Genomic DNA, 19506 nt, shown 5'->3' with positions numbered 1-19506 from the left:
TCCTAGATACAAGCAAAAATATTTCTTTAGGTTATTTATGTATATATCGGATTGGTAAGTCTTGGCTTTGAGACTCAACCTGGGTTTAATTGGTCAATTGGCTTGAAAGTGTGGAGCAGGACCTTGTCTTGGATCCGGTTGTCCAACTTAACCTAATCGTCCCACTAGATTCAATTTCTCCACTCATCACTCATCCCTCATCCACTCACGAGTCACATACAGCCTTCGCCTACTACCACGCGACCTAATTCCTTCAAGACGCGCCAACGCCGTATCAAAAATCCCATCTATCTAGGTACATACCTGCATAGGCATTTTTAGCCAATGTTAGATAGCTACTTACTTAGGAGTCAATAAGTCTTCATTCGGCACATAACCTACTAGGTAGTGTGATGTCCTACGCGATAAGGCATTAATCAACACCACCTATCCATTGTCCTATTGCCCCATTGTTCTAGTCCTCTCTGTGTTCAATACCATGTCGCCATCCGCCAAAACTCTTGAGAATGATCTCCGCGACGGTGTTCGCTCCATCGTCGATGAACGAGGCTGGGATGATGTGACCGTGAACAATGTTCGCCAGTACGTCGAAGAGAAGGGTGATCTGGAGAAAGGATTCTTTAAAGAATCGGAGTGGGACGCGCGAAGCAAGAAGATAATTAAGGAATTTGTTGTAAGTGCGCAAAATATATCTACTATCTAATTATTTTTATAGTACATGGTCGCTTATATATCATATCTTATAGTCTAAATTGTTAGCCGAAGAGGCAGAAGCTCCACAATCTTCCCCAGCAGCTAAGGCTAAGTCTGAATCTAAGAATGGAGTGAAGCGCCAATCGAGCGACGAGCCATCTCCTATACCAAAGCGCCAGAAGAAGGCCGCTCGAGCTGCGCCGCCTAAGAAAACTAAGTCCAAGAAGGAGGACTCCGAATCAGAACTTAGCGACCTAGATGACATGAGCGAACCCGAGGAGGCGCCGAAGAAAGCTTCTACGAAGAAGGCAGCTAAGAAAGAAGACACTGACTCTGAATTGAGCGATCTTGGATCGTCAGAGGACGAGCCGAAGGCTACTAAAGCGAAGAAGTCAGCATCTCGTCCTAAAACCAACAAAAAAGAGACCGAGTCTGAATTAAGCGACCTAAGCGACTCGGAGGAAGAGCCCAAGAAGAAGGCAACGTCAAAGGCGAAGGCGAAGGCGAAGGGCTCGAAGAAAGCTACACCCCGTCGCAAACCTAAGAAAGTTCAAGACGAGGAAGCTAGCGACTTGGAAGACTCGCCTGTGAGCAAGAAGCGCAAACGCGCAGCGCCTGCGAAGAAACCTACCCCTAAGCGCGCCAAAGTAAAACCTGCTAGCGAAGATGAAGCAGTCGATGAGAAGGATGAAGCGGCGTCAGACACCAATGATGCCAAGGCCGAGTCCAGCCCGGAAGCAAAGGTCGCAGTGGCGCCTAAGCCTGAAGAACCTGACGAGAGTACTAAGCCGAAGGATGTAGATGTTGAGGATAGCAAAGCAGCAAAAGCTGAAGACTCAGACTCTTCACTATCATCCGTCATAGACGATCCGCCTCCAAAAAAGCGCAAGGCTAAAGAGCCAAAGGGAGCATCGAAACCAAAGCAGGCGAAGGAAGTATCGGGGGACGATACGGAGATCAAGAAGTTGCAAGGGCAGTTACTCAAGTGCGGAATTCGCAAAATTTGGGGCATTGAGCTGAAAAAGTACGGCGACGATAGTAAAGCTAAGATCAGACACCTAAGGGGGTTACTTCGCGACATAGGGATCGAGGGTCGCTTTTCAGAAGCTAAGGCGAAGGAGATTAAGGAGAAGAGAGAGCTTATGGCGGATCTAGAAGCTGTCACCGAAATGAATCGCAACTGGGGCAGCGGAAGCGGTGGTCGTGTCTCCAGGAGCAAAACTACGAAGAAAACCTCCAAGGCAGAGATTGAAGACGACGGGGATGATGATGTCAAAGACGACGACGATAATGAGGATGAGGACGAAGTGAAGGCAAACCCGCGAGTGTCTAAACGGATGGCCGATTTGGCCTTCCTTGGCAGTGATAGTGAGTCGGATTAGGGAGATACCAAGGCGCAGTTCTCAAACATGTCACGAAGAGATTTTAATGAGTGTAAAAAATTACGTTCCAGATATCCCTATTTGCTAGCATTCATCTTCTGAGCTACGAGACTGAAGACGGCGACAGAGCCCATGAATAAGACAGCATTGTAAAACTACCGTACGTTAGCTGACTTATACAAGGTGATGGTGAACGTTTTCAGATGAGCTAGAGATGGTACTACTCACAGCTCGACGTGAAACTTCCCTCTCCTCGTCATCTGACCTTGCCTCGATGAATAGTCGGCGGAGATTCGGGAAATTTGCCTGGATTGGATCAGAATATACTAAGACAAAGTAAATTGTCTTAACTCACCATGTGATACTAGGCTTTGAGCGTTCAATATCTTCGAAGCAAATTCTTATAATTATAAGTGTAATTATAGAGTACAGTTTTGCATCTTGGATTAACTCGCTGAACTCGTCGTATAAATGAGGTAAAGGTACTAGTAGAATCAAGGAGCTTGGACCAAGTGTTGGAAATCTTGGATAATGCATAAACTGTGGCTAGTGCATTACAAATTTTGTGGCTTGTGAACTTTAGCGGGTACGAATATCAGGACCCTCCTTGTAAGGTTGAAAGGTAAACGAGAAACGGCCAGGGGTCGATTTGAATGGGTGGCATCCGTCCTTTCAACTTTCAACTGTTAAGTGTCATCACCTAACCCGACAACTTTTTATACACGATACAAACGGATATCTACAACGAAACCTTATACAAGAAAGAGGTTCAATATACCGTTATTAGCCCTGAAAGGGCCTCCTATTCTCCCCGGAGTTCCTTCGCTTTCCCTCACACTTTATAAGTCTCCAGCCTCAACGTCAAAATGTCGGCGGTCAGTCGCATTCGTGGCGCTTTCGCCGTACCTAGGAAGGGCGAGACGTTCGAGTTGCGAGCCGGCCTGGTATCTCAATATGCGTGGGAGAGGAAAGAATCAATCCAGAAAACTATTATGGCTATGACGTTAGGCAAAGATGTCTCCCAACTATTTCCAGATGTCCTGAAGAATATCGCGACTGGTGACCTCGACCAAAAGAAGCTAGTCTACCTCTATCTCATGTAAGTAACTATTATATCCGAAAGTTTACTAGAACTATATACTAACGAGGATGACAGGAACTATGCGAAGTCCCATCCCGACTTGTGTATCCTCGCTGTCAACACGTTCGTCCAAGATTCGGAAGACCCGAACCCTCTCATACGAGCACTTGCTATTAGGACAATGGGCTGCATCCGAGTAGATAAGATGGTGGACTACATGGAAGAACCCCTGAGGAAAACACTACGAGACGAGTCACCATACGTACGAAAAACAGCTGCTATCTGTGTCGCGAAGCTCTTCGATTTGAATCCTTCCATGTGTATAGAAAACGGATTTCTAGAGATTCTCCAGGAGATGATCGGCGACCCCAATCCCATGGTTGTTGCGAATTCGGTGCAAGCACTATCAGAGATAGCCGAGACGGCACCGGAGACGAGGGCATTAGTTATAACACCAGCGACACTCAAGAAGTTACTCATGGCGCTCAATGAGTGTACTGAATGGGGTAGGGTGACGATCCTTTCGACATTGGCAGATTATCCACCCCAAGATGTGAAGGAGTCGGAGCACATCTGTGAAAGAGTAGCACCACAGTTCCAACATGTCAACCCAAGCGTTGTGCTTGCTGCTGTCAAAGTAGTGTTTATTCACATGAGATTAATTAATGGCGATCTTGTGAGACAATACCTGAAAAAGATGGCACCTCCTCTAGGTTAGTAATCCGTTCCCCCCTTCTGGGAATATTGCTAACATGCATAGTCACCCTCGTCGCATCCGCCCCTGAAGTTCAATATGTCGCGCTACGGAACATCGATCTCCTTTTGCAAGCTAAGCCCGATATTCTTAGCAAGGAACTAAGAGTATTTTTCTGCAAATATAACGATCCTCCGTATGTCAAACTTCAGAAACTCGAGATCATGGTGAGGATAGCAAACGAGAAGAATTATGAACAACTACTGGCCGAGTTGAAGGAGTACGCCTTGGAAGTGGATATGGACTTTGTTCGAAGAGCTGTTAAGGCTATCGGGCAAGTCGCGATCAAGATCGAGGGCGCAAGCGAAAAATGCGTCAATGCGCTACTAGACCTAATTGCTACCAAGGTTAACTACGTGGTTCAAGAGGTTATTGTCGTCATCAAGGATATTCTCCGGAAGTATCCCGGTTATGAAGGGGTTATCCCGACGCTCTGCAATCACATCGACGAACTCGATGAACCTGATGCACGGGGCTCACTGATATGGATTGTCGGCGAATACGCGGAAAAGATCAATAACGCGGATGAGATATTGGCGAGCTTCGTGGAGGGGTTCATGGAAGAGTTTACACAGACACAATTACAGATTTTGACGGCTGTTGTCAAGTTATTTTTGAAAAAGCCAAGCAACAATCAGGGATTAGTGCAGAAGGTTCTACAAGCAGCGACGGCAGAGAATGACAACCCGGATATTCGAGATCGAGCATATGTCTATTGGCGACTTCTGTCAGGAGATCTCGATGTTGCAAAGGTATAGTGTTCCCAATTCCCCCCTTTTTTCCTTGGCTGCCAAGCTAATAAACTTTAGAATATCATTCTATCACCAAAGCCAGCCATCACAACAACAATGACAAGCTTGCCAGCAACCTTACTGGAGCAACTTCTTGGCGAACTATCGACATTAGCATCAGTCTACCACAAGCCCCCCGAGTCGTTTGTTGGCAAAGGACGCTTTGGCGCCGACGAGATCCAACGAGCAGCCATCCAGGAACAGCGACAGAACGCAGCTGAGAACCCTATCGCAGCATCGGTCGGTGCTGCCCAAAACGGGCAGCAGTCACAGAACAACATCGAAAATCTCTTGGATATCGATTTCGATGGCGCAGCGCCAGCATCGCAAGAGCAGAACTCGGCATCTGCTACACCGGAGCGTGTAGCAAGCCCGGCTGCCGGAGCTCCGTCGGGCGGAATGGCAGATATGATGGGTCTCTTCGATGCCCCAGCTCCTCAAAGCAGCGCTGCTGGTGCCAGCGGCGGCGGCGTCAACGATATCATGAATGGGTTTGGAGGGCTGGACTTGAGCGGATCGAGCCAACCTCCGCCCGCAGGGGTGCAACTCGGTCATGCGAGCGGAAGCGCAAGTACAGAACAGAAAACTTCTAACAATGAGGATCTACTAGGTCTCTTCTAGGCGAAACGAGACCAAATGCCCCACCAAGCTGAGACATCAAATCCCTAGGCTAATGGCGGTCGAGAGAAAGGAGAGGATAACCTATTGGATCTACGATAGAGTGAGCTGCGCAGGGTGTCGAAATATATTGACGGTGCGTCTGTCTGTCAGGGGCAAAGGTTCCCTTACGGAAGAGTTAAAATATTGGTACTTTGATTGATTGACTACGAGACCATGGCTTAGTTTATTAGATGAGAAATCATGACGTGAAGAACGGTTCCCGACTATTACTTCTTTCCAAGCTTAATGCTATGTGTACCTATCCACGTCTTCTGTAAATCAATGTCATGTCCGTCTTGCAGTCCTTTTCGCCTACGTGGGGTATTCCTGTAGCTCTCTTGCTCGTTCCTTCGTCCGTGTCCTCCACACAATGGGCATTTGGTCCATATGACGTCCATCCAACGATGGTATCGAAATCCAGCTCTGTAGGTGGACACTCAACTGCAAATCCAGATCGCGACCTAAGCCAAGCCAAGCTATCCACCACCCGTATCGTACACGTCTCGTAAAGCGATTCAACATCCATCCATCGTAATTACCTAGGCGACAGCGAACCCGCACACACCATTCTATTCGTCTCAGTTTCCTCGCCTCGCCTCGTCATGCCATTCTTTTCCACTAGATATCCCACCGTGCGCAACTCAAGCATCAACACCCTCAACCCGCCCCTGCACAGTCCCATTCAAAGGCGGACCCTCGGTCCCACGGCTCGCCCTGTCGCGCTCCCACTCCTGCGGCGTCTGGCACTTCGCGCTCCACGCGTGGATCGCCGCGATCTCGTCCTTCATTGCGGCGTTCACTGCGCGGTGGCGTTTGAGGCTGTTGAGGCCCGTGAATGTCGGGGAGACGATTAGTGAGGTGAAGGATTGGCCGCAGCCTCCTGTTTGGGGGTGGTGGTTAGTGTTGGTTTGGTGAGGAAGGGGGGGGGGGGGGGGTTGATGGGATGGGGTTGTGGTTGTGGGTGTGGTTTGGGAATTATACATGGATGGGAAATACTGGGGAGAAATTGGGGAGGAAGGTGGGATGACAATGCGGAAAACGACGTACCGGACATGTCGGTGACTTCGACGTGAACGGCCTGCAGGCGCTCGGTGAGCGCCGCTTTGAGCGACGTCTCGGTTATCGTGGATTCGCTCATCTTGTGCGATTTGAGGTGTTGCACGTGGGGAAATCTATCTTGTCGATGTATGGATTAACCGTGGTTGCGCATGCACAATGGCAGAAGGAAGGAAGAATCGGATCGTCGAGTTTGTTGAATCGCGAGATGCCGTGTCTTAAAAAGGGGATAACAAGGGACGATTGCCCCGCGATGATGAAATAAGATCTCGGTTGGTAATCGAGACTCAACTCCGACGATGGAGGGTAAGTGGGGTGTGGGGTGTGGGGATAAGTGGCTGAAGCTGTTGAGGCGGAAGCTGGATGTGGCCCGTGTCAACTCTTCATCTAGTGGCTGTGGTTGCGTGTTGCGATAAGATAAGCTATACTGTCTCTCAATTTATCTGAACTTGCTGGTTGGTGAATGCCAAGTGACGTATTTAGAAGAGACGGTAGGCTCCGAATACGATGGTCTTCTATCGACAGCCTAATAGTCTTAAGATTTTACCGAAGCACATCTCACTCTGCTCGCCTTCTCGTACCTATACTTATAATATAAAGGGAGCAAAGTCGATATCTAACTTCACAAACATTGGTGGAAGTTATAACCTTGTACTGCGAGGGCAAACACAGAGCTTCAAGGCTCGTCGCACGTTCATACTACAGGAGCGTGGCTTTAGCACATCTAAAATCATGGCGGCACCACCCCCAACCTCTCTGACTGATGCGGTGGTTACGGCGATGAAAATACTGTCAGTAGTCATTGTCGACCCCTTATATGTTACATATATCATACACTGGTTAGGCTAATATTAGCTGCGTATAGCTTCCCGGAAGAGCTCGCGGATAGCGCATGGGATAATACGGGATGTAGGACAAGCCTATATGATCTATACTATCACTTATGAAACTAACGCCGACGTAGTACTACTTGGACAAGCGCCGTCGCCGCCGTCGGCGAAAATTGAAAAGGAGGTTGGTGGCACAGTTCTTCTAACGAATGACCTGACGTCGGCTGTTGTCGATGAGGCTCTGAAAGAGCGCGCTAATATGATCGTTTGCTACCGTATGAATTGCGCCTCACCACCACATATACCGGGTCAGATCATATTATCGTTAACCAATGTTGTACAGACCCGGTCATCTTCAGACCCCTGAAATCTCTTACTACTAAAGACCCAATGCAAACTCTCCTGTTGCGCCTAATTGCCGAGAGAATTTCGGTCTACTGTCCCCACACGGCTATGGATGCGGCCAGTGGAGGGTTGAATGACTGGCTTTGTGACATTCTTCTAGACGGAGAACATCAGGCCAAGCGTACGGTAGTTCAGCCTATCTCCCGACCGCTACCTGAAGGACATGAATATACCGGATATGGACGAACGGTCGAACTAGGCCGGCCCATCAACCTGCAAACTCTCCTAAAACGTCTCTCTGCAGGCATAGGCAACCAGCGTTACATAATGGTAGCCCTACCGCCATCCCTGAAGGGTCTCACCAGCACGCAAGAAATCTCCAAGGTGGCCGTCTGTGCGGGCTCTGGCGCAGATGTGCTGAAGGATACCGATGCGCAGGTCCTGGTCACGGGCGAGATGGCCCATCATTACGCGCTTAGACACACGCAGCTCGGCCAAATTGTGGTGACCGTGTTCCACAGCAACTCCGAACGGAAGTACCTAGAGACGAGACTGAAACCGATGCTCGAAGTTGAATTGGAGACCACGGCGTTTGGAAATACTCGCATCATCGTCAGTAAGGCGGACCGCGACCCGTATGAAGTGATTGACGTTAGGGATTTGGCTTAGAGTTTTGGGCCGGGACCTGCCGAGTGCATCGATATTGTGGTAATTGAGATGACAATCATGTAACGCTGGTGAAGATTTACTCAATTTGCCGAGATAATCCAGGGGATGGCGATGGGAGACCACGGGCCTTGATGATTGGGGTATCACCAGCTGCACCAGTTATGAATATCCAATAATCACGAATCGTTCCCATTCACGTCTCGCCAGTTTCCTTTACTCGGCTCGCCTTTGAGAGCTGCATCGCCATCCTCTATGCACGCATCGACGTCAATGCCACCGACGCCTTGCTCTTTCCATACCAATAGAAGCCTCCGCGGCATCTTCCACGCTTGTCTTGCATCCTCTAACCGTCCTTCGTTGACGAGTGCTCGTATCTTATCTGGGGCGTCTAAAACTTCAGTGGCAAGTTGTTTCGTCCGCGCTTTTCGCTTTCGTGCCTCCTCCGCCGCAGTCCTAGCCGCATCGGGTGGGGGGACCGACTTTCGTAACGAATCTCGTATCGCCGAGGCTTGCGAGTATATCTGGGCAATCGCCGGGTCAAGCGTAGAAGCCATCGGGTTCAATGGGTCCATATTCGTTCGCATCTTCATTGGTCATCAGCACCTCGACATCCCTCTAGTATATCCAATCCATCCCAATCAAGCCATGTGAAACAAGAGTAAAAGAAAAAAAGACACCAACCTTCCGTATCGTCTCCGTAGCCGTAATCAACTTGCTGTAATTATCGTAAACCAACGCCTTCTTCTCCGCATCCAGCGCCCTCGTCTCCCCCAACACCCGCGTGTATAATCTCAACAGCTCTTCCATGCCATTCTCAGCCAGCGCCTTCTTCACAAAGGACTCGGCGTCGAAGTCCGGCTTATCCATCTCGCTCGGCGCCACTTCAGAGTACTGCTCGTGCTGCGGCCCGCCCGAGGTCTCGCCGAACGGATCCGTCACTTCGACCACGGGCGCCGCTTGCTTCTTTAGGTTGTAGTATGCGCGCAGGGCTGCGCGATTGCTTTTCGATCCGGGGGCGGTCGGAGGCGCGGCGGAGGCGGAGAGGTTGGGACTCCCTGTGAGCTTGGGCGAGCCGATGGGTGACCGCGATGCGTCGAGGCTGGGCCGCGTGGACGATGTTGGCGTCGTGCCTTGGTACGAGGGCACGCGCCGCGGGGGGTCGCGGGGAGTGGCTATCGTGGACATTTTGTCGTAGACGGTGGATGTCTCCGATAATGATAATAACGACTTTTTACGTAAGCAGCTAGGAGAATATAGGAGTATCGTCGCGATGATGTTGCTGGAAGTTTACAAAGTACAGATTACAGATTTAGGGTCAGGCTAGCTGACCAGGTGAGGATTAGTGAGGCTTTAGTGCATTAGTGGCAGATCTCCCGGCGATCATAGCGCGCGAAGCCACTGTGGCGGAAGCTATCATCCGCTGCCAGGCGAGATTGCCAGGTAACACCTTCCACGGGATATTTCGAATTTCCATCGTACGTCACTTTTCAAGGGTCTATCTAGATTCGGTAGTTCGTTAAATCGTAACTTTACGAGCTATAGTTTAAATTAACCTCATCAATCTTAAACACAAACCTCTTTATGCATATACGCGAACCTTAAGGAAAATGAGGGCTTGCATATACAAGGTTACTAGAGAACATCTATCACCATGAGCGCAGACCTACCAGCGCAAATCCGCGCCAGCCTGCAAAGTCAAGGTCTACCCGTCCCATCACTAGCATGGATCCAAAGCGCTCTACCGAACCGGAACCCGCTCCCTCCGCTCCCCGCCCTAGTCGCGACCGTGAAAACCCGTCTCCTCGCCGCGGACCTAACCAACCCGACCCTCTTCGAGGCCCCCGGTCCCGCGTTCCCGCCAAACTTAGGTAATCCGGAGATCAAGGAGACCAAGCTATCCCGCGACGTCCCCGTCCAGGTCCTGGACATCGACAACTTGTCCAAGAGCAAGTGGGAGCAGGTAGAGGAGATCGAGGCCATAGCGCGCGGCGAACAGACCCGCGGTCGCGAGATCATCCGGCTACCGACGGGCAACGACGGGGAAGAGGAAGACGACGGCTCGGTCAGCGCGACGCAGACCGCGACGGGTAGGGACGCCGCGCTCAACGCTAGCATCGCGAGCGCGGCGGCCGCGTCGAAGGGCGCGACGCACCGGCTCGTGCTGCAGGATTGCAGGGGCCAGAAGGCGCACGCGATGGAGCTGAAGCGCGTGGATCGGATTGGTGTCGGCTCGCTTAATATCGGCGAGAAGATTATGGTGAAGAGGGGTGCGGTTGTTGCGAGGGGCGTCTTGTTGCTTGAGCCGACGACGTGTGTTGTGCTCGGGGGAAAGGTGGAGGCGTGGCAGAAGGCGTGGGTGGAGGGGCGGTTGGCGAGGTTGAAGGAGGCTGTTGGTGCTGATGTGAGGGGGTGAGATATTTACCTACCTATTGTCTGGGTTACTTGGGGTTGTGGTGAGGATTATGGAGGGGTTCTTGTGGGATGGAGTATAGCTTCATAAGGATATGTAGAGACTTATTATTACAGGTACAGAATTTCTAAGTACAATACATAAAGGGATATTTTGCATAAAATTCGGGATACTGTGTAGGGATCTCTAGGGGGCTCCTGCTGTACCTGAAAATCGGATCCGGGGCGGCTATTTTTAGTGGACCCGACTTCCGTAATTTCCGTTTTGACGCGCTATTAGCGCAGTCAGCGTTGAACTGAACTTCAACCTTCCAACAACCCTTCTACATTGTACTACTCATGCATTACCTAATATCTGTAATGATCCTTCGTGTCGCCCAATTAATTCTTCAACATACCGTACTTCCATTTACGAGATACGATCTCCAGTACTGCCTACATTAATGACGCGTCGCTCAATCTAAGTCTCATGAGTTGCCGTTACCGTCAGCAACAGTGCGCGAAGTCTGATCTAAGAATATGTCTACAAGACAATACCCAGGTCTTTTGAAGGTACCTATCGTAGGCTCCATATTTCAACAAGCCAGCAACAATCGCCGGACGCGCGATGACGACAGGGCTTTGCTAGAAGACGATCCGCTAAGTATTCAGCTTGAAACTATCGAGCCCACTCCACGCTCAGCTCCCGGGCGGCCAGCGATAGCAGCATGGAACCGTCATTACAACGACTCAAGGAGGAATAGGTCATGTCAGCTCATTATCTTCGTTACCATACTGGCAGGACTACTGTTAGCAATATTATTGCCTCGCAAACACCCATCCACTCCTATTATCAATGACGATTTATTGCCATGTGGTAATTCAAGATACTCAATTAACGACGTGAGTCCAATTTATACCCCGGACCCTATCTAGGCCGTTTCTAATGATAAAAGCATACATGCTACCAAGGTAATTCCTTGTGTCCGGTCATTGATAAAAAGCGCACATTGAAGTGTGGTAATGATTGCTATTTACCTCACGACTTTTCGTAAGTTTCTTTGTTGGCAATGGCTTTCTGATCTCTATTAATAATAATTCAAAGTTGCAATAATAGAAAGTTGGTTCAGGTTCAGACCCCCGACTCGGGCGGAAAACCCCCAGCTCAAGACACTAATCGGGAGGCGTGTACACCTAATTATCTCCACCTAAGTGATCCTCCTTATGAGAATTACTTCATTTCCGACTGCAGTAGTGCAAGCCATGTCGTCATAACAAGCCCTCTTGCTAATAGTGATCCCAAGATCATTAATCCGAGACTTCTTGTGAGAACTATGACCCAATTAGCTCACTCGATCAATATAAACCAGCAGTGTTACTGACACGACTTAGATTGCTTGGCCTGCTGGGAACAGTGGCATTGTGGCTTATTTCTCGCCCGTAAATGGTCTCAACGGAACGCTCGGCATAGGGCTTGAGAACATTGCCCGCACAAATCGCACCTTAAATCCGCTTGTCGGCGGCGTGACTGGCGTCCTAACCCTTAACTCGTCGGCAATACTTGACCTGGCCATTTTGGGGAGCATCAGGACCATAAGGGAGTTTATAGAAGGTCCAAGTACCCTTTCGCCTAAGATCCAGGATGCGATTAAGACTCAGCAACTGCCCGATGGAGGCATCCAGCTCAATCGGCAGTGGCTCGACAAGACGACAGAGACATTCTTGACATTCCACAGCCTTAATCAGACATCAATCTCTATTCAGGATGGCCATCCTCACTTTCAAAACGGCTCGTACATCTTTAATGCATGGTCCAACTATCCTCAACTTGACCAGCTCGGAACGATGGACGTAATTAACTCCGCCTCCAAATCTTTAATCTCGCAAAATGAAGAGGACGTCAAGTCTCTTACCTTCCTCTCCTATAGTACGAAATTACTTGCCGGTGCTTGGAGATTCCTAACATATTTTGGGCGTGATAGTCTAATCTCGCTTCTTCTCCTGCAGCCTATCCTTAGCGAGGGGGATGGTGGAGCGGTGGAGGCTATTCTAGAGGCGGCCGTTGAGCGTATCAACGCAAAAGATGGCACTGTATGTCATGAAGAGACTATCGGCGACTACGCTTCGATATTGAACGAACAGCAAGGCATTGACAGCACAGACCCCTCGTGCGATTACAAGATGATTGATACCGATTTCTTCCTTTTAATTGCCATGAATGAATATTTCGTCAATTCCGCCATCGGAAGAACTCGTCGGGACATATTCTTTGCTAGAAAAGCATCAGTCCTCCCCGGAAATCGTGGACTGGGTTATGAAAATCTTATTCTAGCGACTGCGGAGAAGATCATGAAGTTGACCGCCGGCTTCGAGCAATCTCCCGTGAAGGAGAACCTCATTCATCTCAATAAGGGTCAAGCAGTGGGACAGTGGCGTGATAGTGGTAATGGGTTAGGCGGAGGCCGTATACCGTACGACGTGAACACAGCCCTAGTCCCTGCGGCGCTCAGATCGATCGCATCGTTATCGAATAATGGTTTCTTCCCTTCGCATGTCGACTGGGAAACGGTGGCCGGCAAGCGTGCTGTAGTTTGGGAAGACAATACGCTTTCTTTCTTCCAAGTTAATATAACAGCAGAAAAGGCTCAAGGTCTCATCAAGGACTACATCAAAGTGTCGGGATTTCCAGGTGATGTCAAATTTTCTGATTTGAACTCGCCGGTCGTGTTTCACGGTCTAGCCCTTGATGGCAAAAGCCGTGAACCTATCGTGAGGGTCATGAACACGGATGATTGCTTCCGGCTCTTCCTTCTCAACGGCACCGACCAGACCCAACTCTCGGCTTTTCTTTCTCAGGTGGCCGACAACATACTGCGTCCCTTTCCTCTCGGTCTTTCTACGGCTGTCGGATTGGTGGTTTCAAACCCGGCATACGGAGAGGGATCTGTCGACGTAAGAGAATTCGCAGAGACCGCATATCATGGCACGGTCGTCTGGGGTTGGCAACTTGCCATGATGGCTGCAGGGTTGGAGAAGCAGCTCGGTCGGTGCGAATTCGAGAAACTGGCGTTTTGTACTTCGACTGTGCTACACGGACGTGTTCTTGAAGCGTACAATCATCTATGGGACCTAATCGATGCCAATCGTGAGCACTTAAGCAGTGAAGTCTGGAGTTGGACCTACCAAGACGGCAGCTTTCATTACACACCTATGGGAGCCCTGTCACCCCCGGAAGGACAGAGCCCAGTTGGTTCGTCATAACTCCCCAAGCGATCGCAGGCAACTAGCTAACTCGTATGATAGAAAGTGATATTCGCCAACTTTGGAGCCTGACGTTCTTGGCAGTAAAGAGAAACAATGCGTATTCCAGGGTTTCCTAGACCGAAAGTTAGGGGTCTCTGACGTGGTGACCATAATGTTGACATGAACCCCTGCAAGGTATGTTATCATTTCTTTCCGTCCTTCAAGTTCGCACACTAGCCAGGCGTCTTAAGAGGTAGCCGATGCATGAGACCCAATCGAGGTCTCGTGCATCAATATGCTCAACAACATAAATTACATCTCATTTCATAAACAGCGAAAAGAACTAGAACTGCATACGGGTGGAGTTCAACCACAATTCTCGTCATGTGGCATAGCTAATGTTGAAATTTCAGGATAATTACACCTTAAAAAGATAAACTATCTACCTAGTAGGTAAATATGTATGAATCCAAAATTTTTAGTGTTGGATTGCACAATTTGAGAAGCGAAAGTAATCGAGAAATAATACAGGGGTTGGGAGTTCGACCATCCCAGCTTCTACCCAGCTGTGTGTCCGCAGCGTCTGCAAGTTAAATAAATTCCTTTTAGTATGCTGACAATTTGGCCACAACCGAGGCCACATCTTTGGGCAGGACAATACCCCCCGATGTCACCTTAGACCGACCTTGGACACGAATAGGTCCAAAATACGCCTGGAAAATCGTCGCTCATTCTTAATTATGAACGTTTCAATGGGGTTGCTTGCATGTTTCAGTCAACCGTGAATTATTTTATACGGGGTTGTCGGGACAAATTTCTAGGTAATCTCACCAGCATACGTACCTATTTGCACTTATCTCATCATCTTGCCAAGTAATGACCTAGAGTTGTTTCAGGTATACTACTATTTTGAGGCGACTAAGAAAAACAAAGTAAGCACTTACTTAGGCACTGGGGGATGACTTTTCCCTTCCAGGACCACCACCGGATTTCAATTCATCGAAGACCTAACTGGAGAAGCTGGATAAGCCCTAATGAATTTTGCGAGTCCCGAGGGTGCCCAGGTGGTTTCGAGAAGGGTACCTTGTTAAGTAACCCCTTGTTCCTGGAATAAGGCTGAGAACACAAGAGACGCCTTGGCTTGGCGAACCACGCCGCCTCCTGCAGTTGCTTTCTTTCCGAACCACAAATGGTGCAGCCTACAGATGATTACCTAGTAGGTTCATCTTACTTTACTTGACCCCCAAAGCTACATGAATACTTCTTAACGTTCATCGGCCTTCTAACGAGACACCCTCCCCACTCACTCTCTATTTCTACGAAGTATCTGGCATTGCTAAATTATCTTCGCTCGGCACTGGTATATCTTATTTGAGCAACTATAGGTACCTTGAACCAAATACGTATACCTATGCATATCACTCCCCTGGCCACCCCTCTGGTCCCCTGATAACGATTTCGTCAATTCAATCGACGTCTTAATTTGCTCCCGGAACATCGATCTCAGCTGATTAGTTCAACCTGTTACGGCGATTCCTAAATCTGGACCATTCCACACATACAAGGATTGTCTCTCTACAGGGCATGTTCGATTCCTTTCTTGTATAGACCACCTACCTTGTCTTGCAGCAAGACAACCGGAATACCTCCCCCAACAAGCATTCAGTCGATCATGGATAGGTATGGGTCCCAAAGATGCGTACCTGCTCTAGTAGATCGTTAACAATATTCGTTATTCAGTTCCTCGGGGCCGCAGGTTGCGGTTAAGACTGGGGCGATCTCTCCGGAGTAGACCACCTAGGTATGAACCATACTTTTATAAATATGAGCTTTCGCCATCTATCTTGACGTCTCTATCCCGCTCAATTCCACGACATCCAAAAGACTCTCCTTAACCATATGAGCTTGAACTTGAAAGATATCAGGAACATCAAGCCACCCCGTCTTTTACAATCCCTTCCAATTCTTTACTATTAACTTGTCCCGCTTCTTCCTACGCCTTCGGCCCGCGTCCCGATATAACACTTTTGGACCTTAACAAGCTCCGCTCCGTCATATCCACTTTCTCTATTCAAAATGCCTAGCACATCTTCCGTAGGAGTCAACTTGAGCAGTTGCACATCCGGCCCGTTAGTCACATTCACCAACTAATCCACCTAATTTCTTACTGATTTAAATCCTATCTAGTCACTCATCAACAACTACGACCGCCGAAGATGCAAGTCGCATGCGGACTGACCGTCTGGCTTCTGTCTCACAGCAAGGCACGGACAACTTTACCGACCGTCTTTACGGTACAGCTACCACTTCCGATCACCAAGCGAGCCTGGAAATGACAGTTGCCGCTCTCACGGCGACTATTAACAGCTCGACAACTACCAATGGCAGTTAATGGTTCTAAAAAGCGGCCATGCTGTCACGTCAATGATGAATCAACGACATTTACGTTGGCCTAGGCCACATACTGGACGGATTTAATTTCGTCCAATCTAACCGACATGAGACTGCAACAAGATTATGTCAAATCTTCTTTCAGTGTATCAGAGCAGGTCTCCATCAACCCTTGTCTTCCCTGTCTTCCCAATTGCGGACAGACATTCTGGTCCTACGGCACAGCACCCCCATGATTTCATGTATAACGCGAACGCTTCTTTTCTTGGCATGTATAACTGCCTAGGTAGTTTTTTTTTGACACTTGAGGTCATATAGATTTCTTTAATGTGTACGACAATTTTCATCTCGGGCGATTAGGTATTAGGAGGATGTCTCCATGGGTGGACTATTACCTACTAGGTATCCGTTTTAGCAGATTAATGCAATTGTACCTCATCCATTCCCCCTTTAAGTGTAGCATCGTGTGATCGGTAGTAGGCAATATGATACAACCGCGAATGTATTTGTACATGTTGGATGGAACCAGGAGCTGCCATGACATTCCTTCAAGACTTCGGCTAGGACCCTCTCACTTTCTCGTCGGGACTTTCATGTCGGGGCTTCCCCGCCGGGAGACTCCCGTTATCCTAGATACCCTGCTTCCCCCACGCACGGCAAGGAGGATTAGAGTTGATCTGTCTAGATCAGGACCCATCATTCTTACTTGGCTCGGACCTCAAGCCAGGGGCTTATGGCGGTTCGTAGCGCGACTTGGCACTTTTCAATTCCCTACGCATCGGTCAATCGGGGAGACCGGTGCATTGTAACCACTGAACTACACCTGCGCGGTTCGGTCCAGTAGCGGGATCCATTTTCCCCGCGCCCCAAAAAAACGTCTCGTCAGCAAAGCAGAAAGAGAGGCCATTCAGCATAGCCCTTGGAAGAAAGTAGCTATGCGGCTCTTTCTGCGCCCCTGAAGCTTAGACACGCATCCCATAACATTCACATAGGAAGGTGTTACATTTCTATTTCAGCCTTCTTCAACAACTTGCAATATAAAAATTTTACTATTTTGGCTGGTGGAAAAGGACGGCATCCTTTCTCCTGCCGTTTTCGTCCACCCCGCCATATGGACGATAGATTGCTTACCTACCTGATAAAAATTTCACCTCGGATATAAATGCCTAAATTAAGTAGTACGGTTTTTTTACAATCCACGCTCACCCATTCGAGGCCTTGAAAACGACAAAGAACTATCGGAGAGCTTCGAATGCATCGCTACACTAGAGCGGTGCAACGTGCAGCGTATGCAACACGAGACCAGGTTACTTAGGAGGTGACTCCGACCTGTAACATACTAATAATTCATTGATCTCTAATTACTGACGAATGAATTGAACCATCAGGGGCTCCGGTCCCTGACAGGTTGAGAAATGACGAATGAGACCCCTGGAGACCCTTCCCGCACTCATTTCGGTACGCGTCAATGCACCGTACAGGGATGAGCACGTGGCGGCCATGCCATGCGTCAGGTCGATGTACCTAGTAGCTATACTGAGAAATGATTATCTCGTCCGGACTTGTGAGCTGAGGATCTGCTCAACTTGTCAAACCTTAGGCATGCCTACCTAGCTACCTAGGTACCTACCTTCTACCAGACTGATCCGTACATACATGCACATACACATACCCCTTTCAACCGCTTGAGAGGTCACCGCTTGGACGCATTACGCACAAAGCACAGAATATTTCGCGCATCTCCCACAGCGACGTCACAGCAACGGTGAAACCTTGCGACGAGCGGCGCTGCCCCTCTTTCTAGAAGGTGTCACTACTAGGACTTTGTGGTACGAATCGACCTAAATCCTAGCGCTTAAAACGACGTTTTTAGAGTCTGCTATGGCGATCACTTATGCTGTCATGTTCGCGCAGAACAGCACACACACACCTGCACCTGACACGCAAGAGATACGGAAGACTTGGTAGGAAATCTTACGGGGCGTCCTGATACATATATTATGTATTTTGTGCCTTTTATGTACCTCCTAATGCTAGGAACACTACATTGCATACCTACGTAGTAAGTGCTAGGGCTACTTACCTACCTATATCCATCAGACGGTGATAGGTCGACAGTAGGTACCTACCTAACCTATACTATGTGCGGCACCAATCCAAATCTAGAATGCCAAGAACATACATAGATGATACGCCAACGCCTCAGCGATTGATGTGTGTGATATGGAACCCTGCTGTTTTTCCAAGGCATCTATCACATGTGCATACATAACTATTCTCCTTTGCACCGACGTCGTCACACACCGGACACATGATGATTAATGCCCACGTTTTCAATCCGAGTCCCGAAAAATAGGGAGCCCTGGCCTCTAATCCCTACACCACCACGTGGTAAGGATGCAAATACCCGGGAATTGCAAGGGTAGCCCGGTACTTCATCGAACCGAACTGCTACGACATTCAATTGTCTCGAAGGACTCGAACCAGCATGTCCGAAAAAGGTTCGTAACCGTCATCTGTACATCAAAAACCTGCTTATCTCATTAGCTGGCACTTCCTCGTGTCGACATGCGCCGCAAAATCAACTCTGCATATGTGCCCGATCGCTCGAAACTCCTTCCCGAAAGTTTCCAGGTAAAAATAACCCGGAATTCACACCTCCCTAGGTAGGTACCTATCTGCAAACAACAAGAAAATGGTCCCCGGCACTGCCTCCCCCACCAACGCCCACGAACGCCGCGTTCTTACCGCCAACGGCAAGAACGTTCTTGACCGATGCCGAATGTGGGAAACACCCGCCCACGTTTTATAGTGCAAACGGGCTAGTTCTTACCCCGTGCGAGCCCCGCGCAAGTATCTACACTCCCGCAAACGCCACCGGCCCCATTCCAGCTCCCCCACGGCTGCTCCTTCCGCACACCAAGAAATTTAGGGCAGTCCTCGAAATAAATCTCATACCTTACCTAGTCGCGCTCTCACACTCCCGAGGTTGCAGAACGCGCGTGATTTGTGAAGTCGCTTTATTAGATGGTCTAGAAGTTTTGTTCATTGCTCCCGACGCGACCCTACCATTCCCCCTCTCGGTTATCTGCCGTCGGCACGTCCGGTCTACCTATCTATCGATCAGGTACCTAGGCAAATCTTGCACCTACCTACCCACCTATGTACGGTATGTCGCGCTTATGCGCCGATGCTAGTTGACCCATCATCCTGTCAGCGTCAC

The 19506-nt window shown here is 49.1% G+C and overlaps 8 protein-coding genes across 8 annotated transcripts; 6 read left to right on the top strand and 2 right to left on the bottom strand.

The window, feature by feature from the left end:
* Positions 1–215: 215 nt before the first annotated feature.
* Positions 216–2187, top strand: GGS22DRAFT_116597 (uncharacterized protein). Its single transcript, XM_047958110.1, has 2 exons — positions 216–673; positions 747–2187. Exons 1-2 carry the CDS (start codon positions 479–481, stop codon positions 2073–2075), a joined length of 1524 nt encoding a protein of 507 aa, XP_047820529.1. The 5' UTR covers positions 216–478; the 3' UTR covers positions 2076–2187.
* Positions 2188–2722: 535 nt separating this feature from the next.
* On the top strand, positions 2723–5485 carry GGS22DRAFT_116591 (Adaptor protein complex beta subunit). The gene is made up of 4 exons (XM_047958109.1): positions 2723–3174; positions 3232–3869; positions 3917–4662; positions 4720–5485. The coding sequence occupies exons 1-4, from the start codon at positions 2942–2944 to the stop codon at positions 5320–5322; spliced, it is 2220 nt and encodes a 739-aa protein (XP_047820528.1). The 5' UTR covers positions 2723–2941; the 3' UTR covers positions 5323–5485.
* Positions 5486–5936: 451 nt separating this feature from the next.
* On the bottom strand, positions 5937–6659 carry GGS22DRAFT_116579 (bola-like protein). The gene is made up of 2 exons (XM_047958108.1): positions 6409–6659; positions 5937–6241 (listed from the first exon to the last, which is right to left on the bottom strand). Exons 1-2 carry the CDS (start codon positions 6497–6499, stop codon positions 6003–6005), a joined length of 330 nt encoding a protein of 109 aa, XP_047820527.1. The 5' UTR covers positions 6500–6659; the 3' UTR covers positions 5937–6002.
* Positions 6660–6875: 216 nt separating this feature from the next.
* GGS22DRAFT_116572 (NGG1p interacting factor 3) lies at positions 6876–8541 on the top strand. Its single transcript, XM_047958107.1, has 4 exons — positions 6876–7208; positions 7283–7326; positions 7382–7522; positions 7591–8541. Exons 1-4 carry the CDS (start codon positions 6925–6927, stop codon positions 8259–8261), a joined length of 1140 nt encoding a protein of 379 aa, XP_047820526.1. The 5' UTR covers positions 6876–6924; the 3' UTR covers positions 8262–8541.
* Positions 8350–9699, bottom strand: GGS22DRAFT_116568 (Vps51/Vps67-domain-containing protein). The gene is made up of 2 exons (XM_047958106.1): positions 8943–9699; positions 8350–8845 (listed from the first exon to the last, which is right to left on the bottom strand). Exons 1-2 carry the CDS (start codon positions 9444–9446, stop codon positions 8438–8440), a joined length of 912 nt encoding a protein of 303 aa, XP_047820525.1. The 5' UTR covers positions 9447–9699; the 3' UTR covers positions 8350–8437.
* Positions 9700–9714: 15 nt separating this feature from the next.
* Positions 9715–10828, top strand: GGS22DRAFT_158458 (uncharacterized protein). Its single transcript, XM_047960644.1, has one exon. It carries the CDS (start codon positions 9913–9915, stop codon positions 10672–10674), a length of 762 nt encoding a protein of 253 aa, XP_047820524.1. The 5' UTR covers positions 9715–9912; the 3' UTR covers positions 10675–10828.
* A 361-nt stretch (positions 10829–11189) lies between these two features.
* Positions 11190–14029, top strand: GGS22DRAFT_186763 (carbohydrate-binding module family 52 protein; the record flags this gene model as incomplete). Its single annotated transcript, XM_047964496.1, has 5 exons — positions 11190–11552; positions 11606–11700; positions 11755–11974; positions 12042–13899; positions 13953–14029. 5 exons carry the CDS (start codon positions 11190–11192, stop codon positions 14027–14029), a joined length of 2613 nt encoding a protein of 870 aa, XP_047820523.1.
* A 1680-nt stretch (positions 14030–15709) lies between these two features.
* GGS22DRAFT_116529 (uncharacterized protein) lies at positions 15710–16358 on the top strand. The gene is made up of 2 exons (XM_047958105.1): positions 15710–16021; positions 16080–16358. The coding sequence occupies exons 1-2, from the start codon at positions 15969–15971 to the stop codon at positions 16282–16284; spliced, it is 258 nt and encodes an 85-aa protein (XP_047820522.1). The 5' UTR covers positions 15710–15968; the 3' UTR covers positions 16285–16358.
* Positions 16359–19506: the final 3148 nt, after the last annotated feature.

The sequence above is a fragment of the Annulohypoxylon maeteangense genome, assembly GCF_022496945.1.
Source record: "Annulohypoxylon maeteangense strain CBS 123835 unplaced genomic scaffold GGS22scaffold_5, whole genome shotgun sequence".
Taxonomy (NCBI): Eukaryota; Fungi; Ascomycota; class Sordariomycetes; order Xylariales; family Hypoxylaceae; genus Annulohypoxylon; species Annulohypoxylon maeteangense.
The sequence above is the reverse complement of the archived record's forward strand: the minus strand, read 5'-3'. Positions and strand labels throughout refer to the sequence as shown.

Coding starts and splice junctions, on each gene's coding strand:
- GGS22DRAFT_158458 (XM_047960644.1), top strand. CDS start 9,913: ATGAGCGCAGACCTACCAGCGCAAATCCGCGCCAGCCTGCAAAGTCAA.
- GGS22DRAFT_116568 (XM_047958106.1), bottom strand. CDS start 9,446: ATGTCCACGATAGCCACTCCCCGCGACCCCCCGCGGCGCGTGCCCTCG. Junction 8,846..8,942: donor CTACGGAGACGATACGGAAG/GTTGGTGTCTTT, acceptor TGACCAATGAAG/ATGCGAACGAATATGGACCC.
- GGS22DRAFT_116572 (XM_047958107.1), top strand. CDS start 6,925: ATGGTCTTCTATCGACAGCCTAATAGTCTTAAGATTTTACCGAAGCAC. Junction 7,209..7,282: donor GTTACGGCGATGAAAATACT/GTCAGTAGTCAT, acceptor AGCTGCGTATAG/CTTCCCGGAAGAGCTCGCGG. Junction 7,327..7,381: donor CGCATGGGATAATACGGGAT/GTAGGACAAGCC, acceptor ACGCCGACGTAG/TACTACTTGGACAAGCGCCG.
- GGS22DRAFT_116591 (XM_047958109.1), top strand. CDS start 2,942: ATGTCGGCGGTCAGTCGCATTCGTGGCGCTTTCGCCGTACCTAGGAAG. Junction 3,870..3,916: donor AAAGATGGCACCTCCTCTAG/GTTAGTAATCCG, acceptor TAACATGCATAG/TCACCCTCGTCGCATCCGCC. Junction 4,663..4,719: donor GAGATCTCGATGTTGCAAAG/GTATAGTGTTCC, acceptor AATAAACTTTAG/AATATCATTCTATCACCAAA.
- GGS22DRAFT_116579 (XM_047958108.1), bottom strand. CDS start 6,499: ATGAGCGAATCCACGATAACCGAGACGTCGCTCAAAGCGGCGCTCACC. Junction 6,242..6,408: donor CGAAGTCACCGACATGTCCG/GTACGTCGTTTT, acceptor ACCCCCAAACAG/GAGGCTGCGGCCAATCCTTC.
- GGS22DRAFT_116597 (XM_047958110.1), top strand. CDS start 479: ATGTCGCCATCCGCCAAAACTCTTGAGAATGATCTCCGCGACGGTGTT. Junction 674..746: donor AGATAATTAAGGAATTTGTT/GTAAGTGCGCAA, acceptor CATATCTTATAG/TCTAAATTGTTAGCCGAAGA.
- GGS22DRAFT_116529 (XM_047958105.1), top strand. CDS start 15,969: ATGCCTAGCACATCTTCCGTAGGAGTCAACTTGAGCAGTTGCACATCC. Junction 16,022..16,079: donor AGCAGTTGCACATCCGGCCC/GTTAGTCACATT, acceptor AATCCTATCTAG/TCACTCATCAACAACTACGA.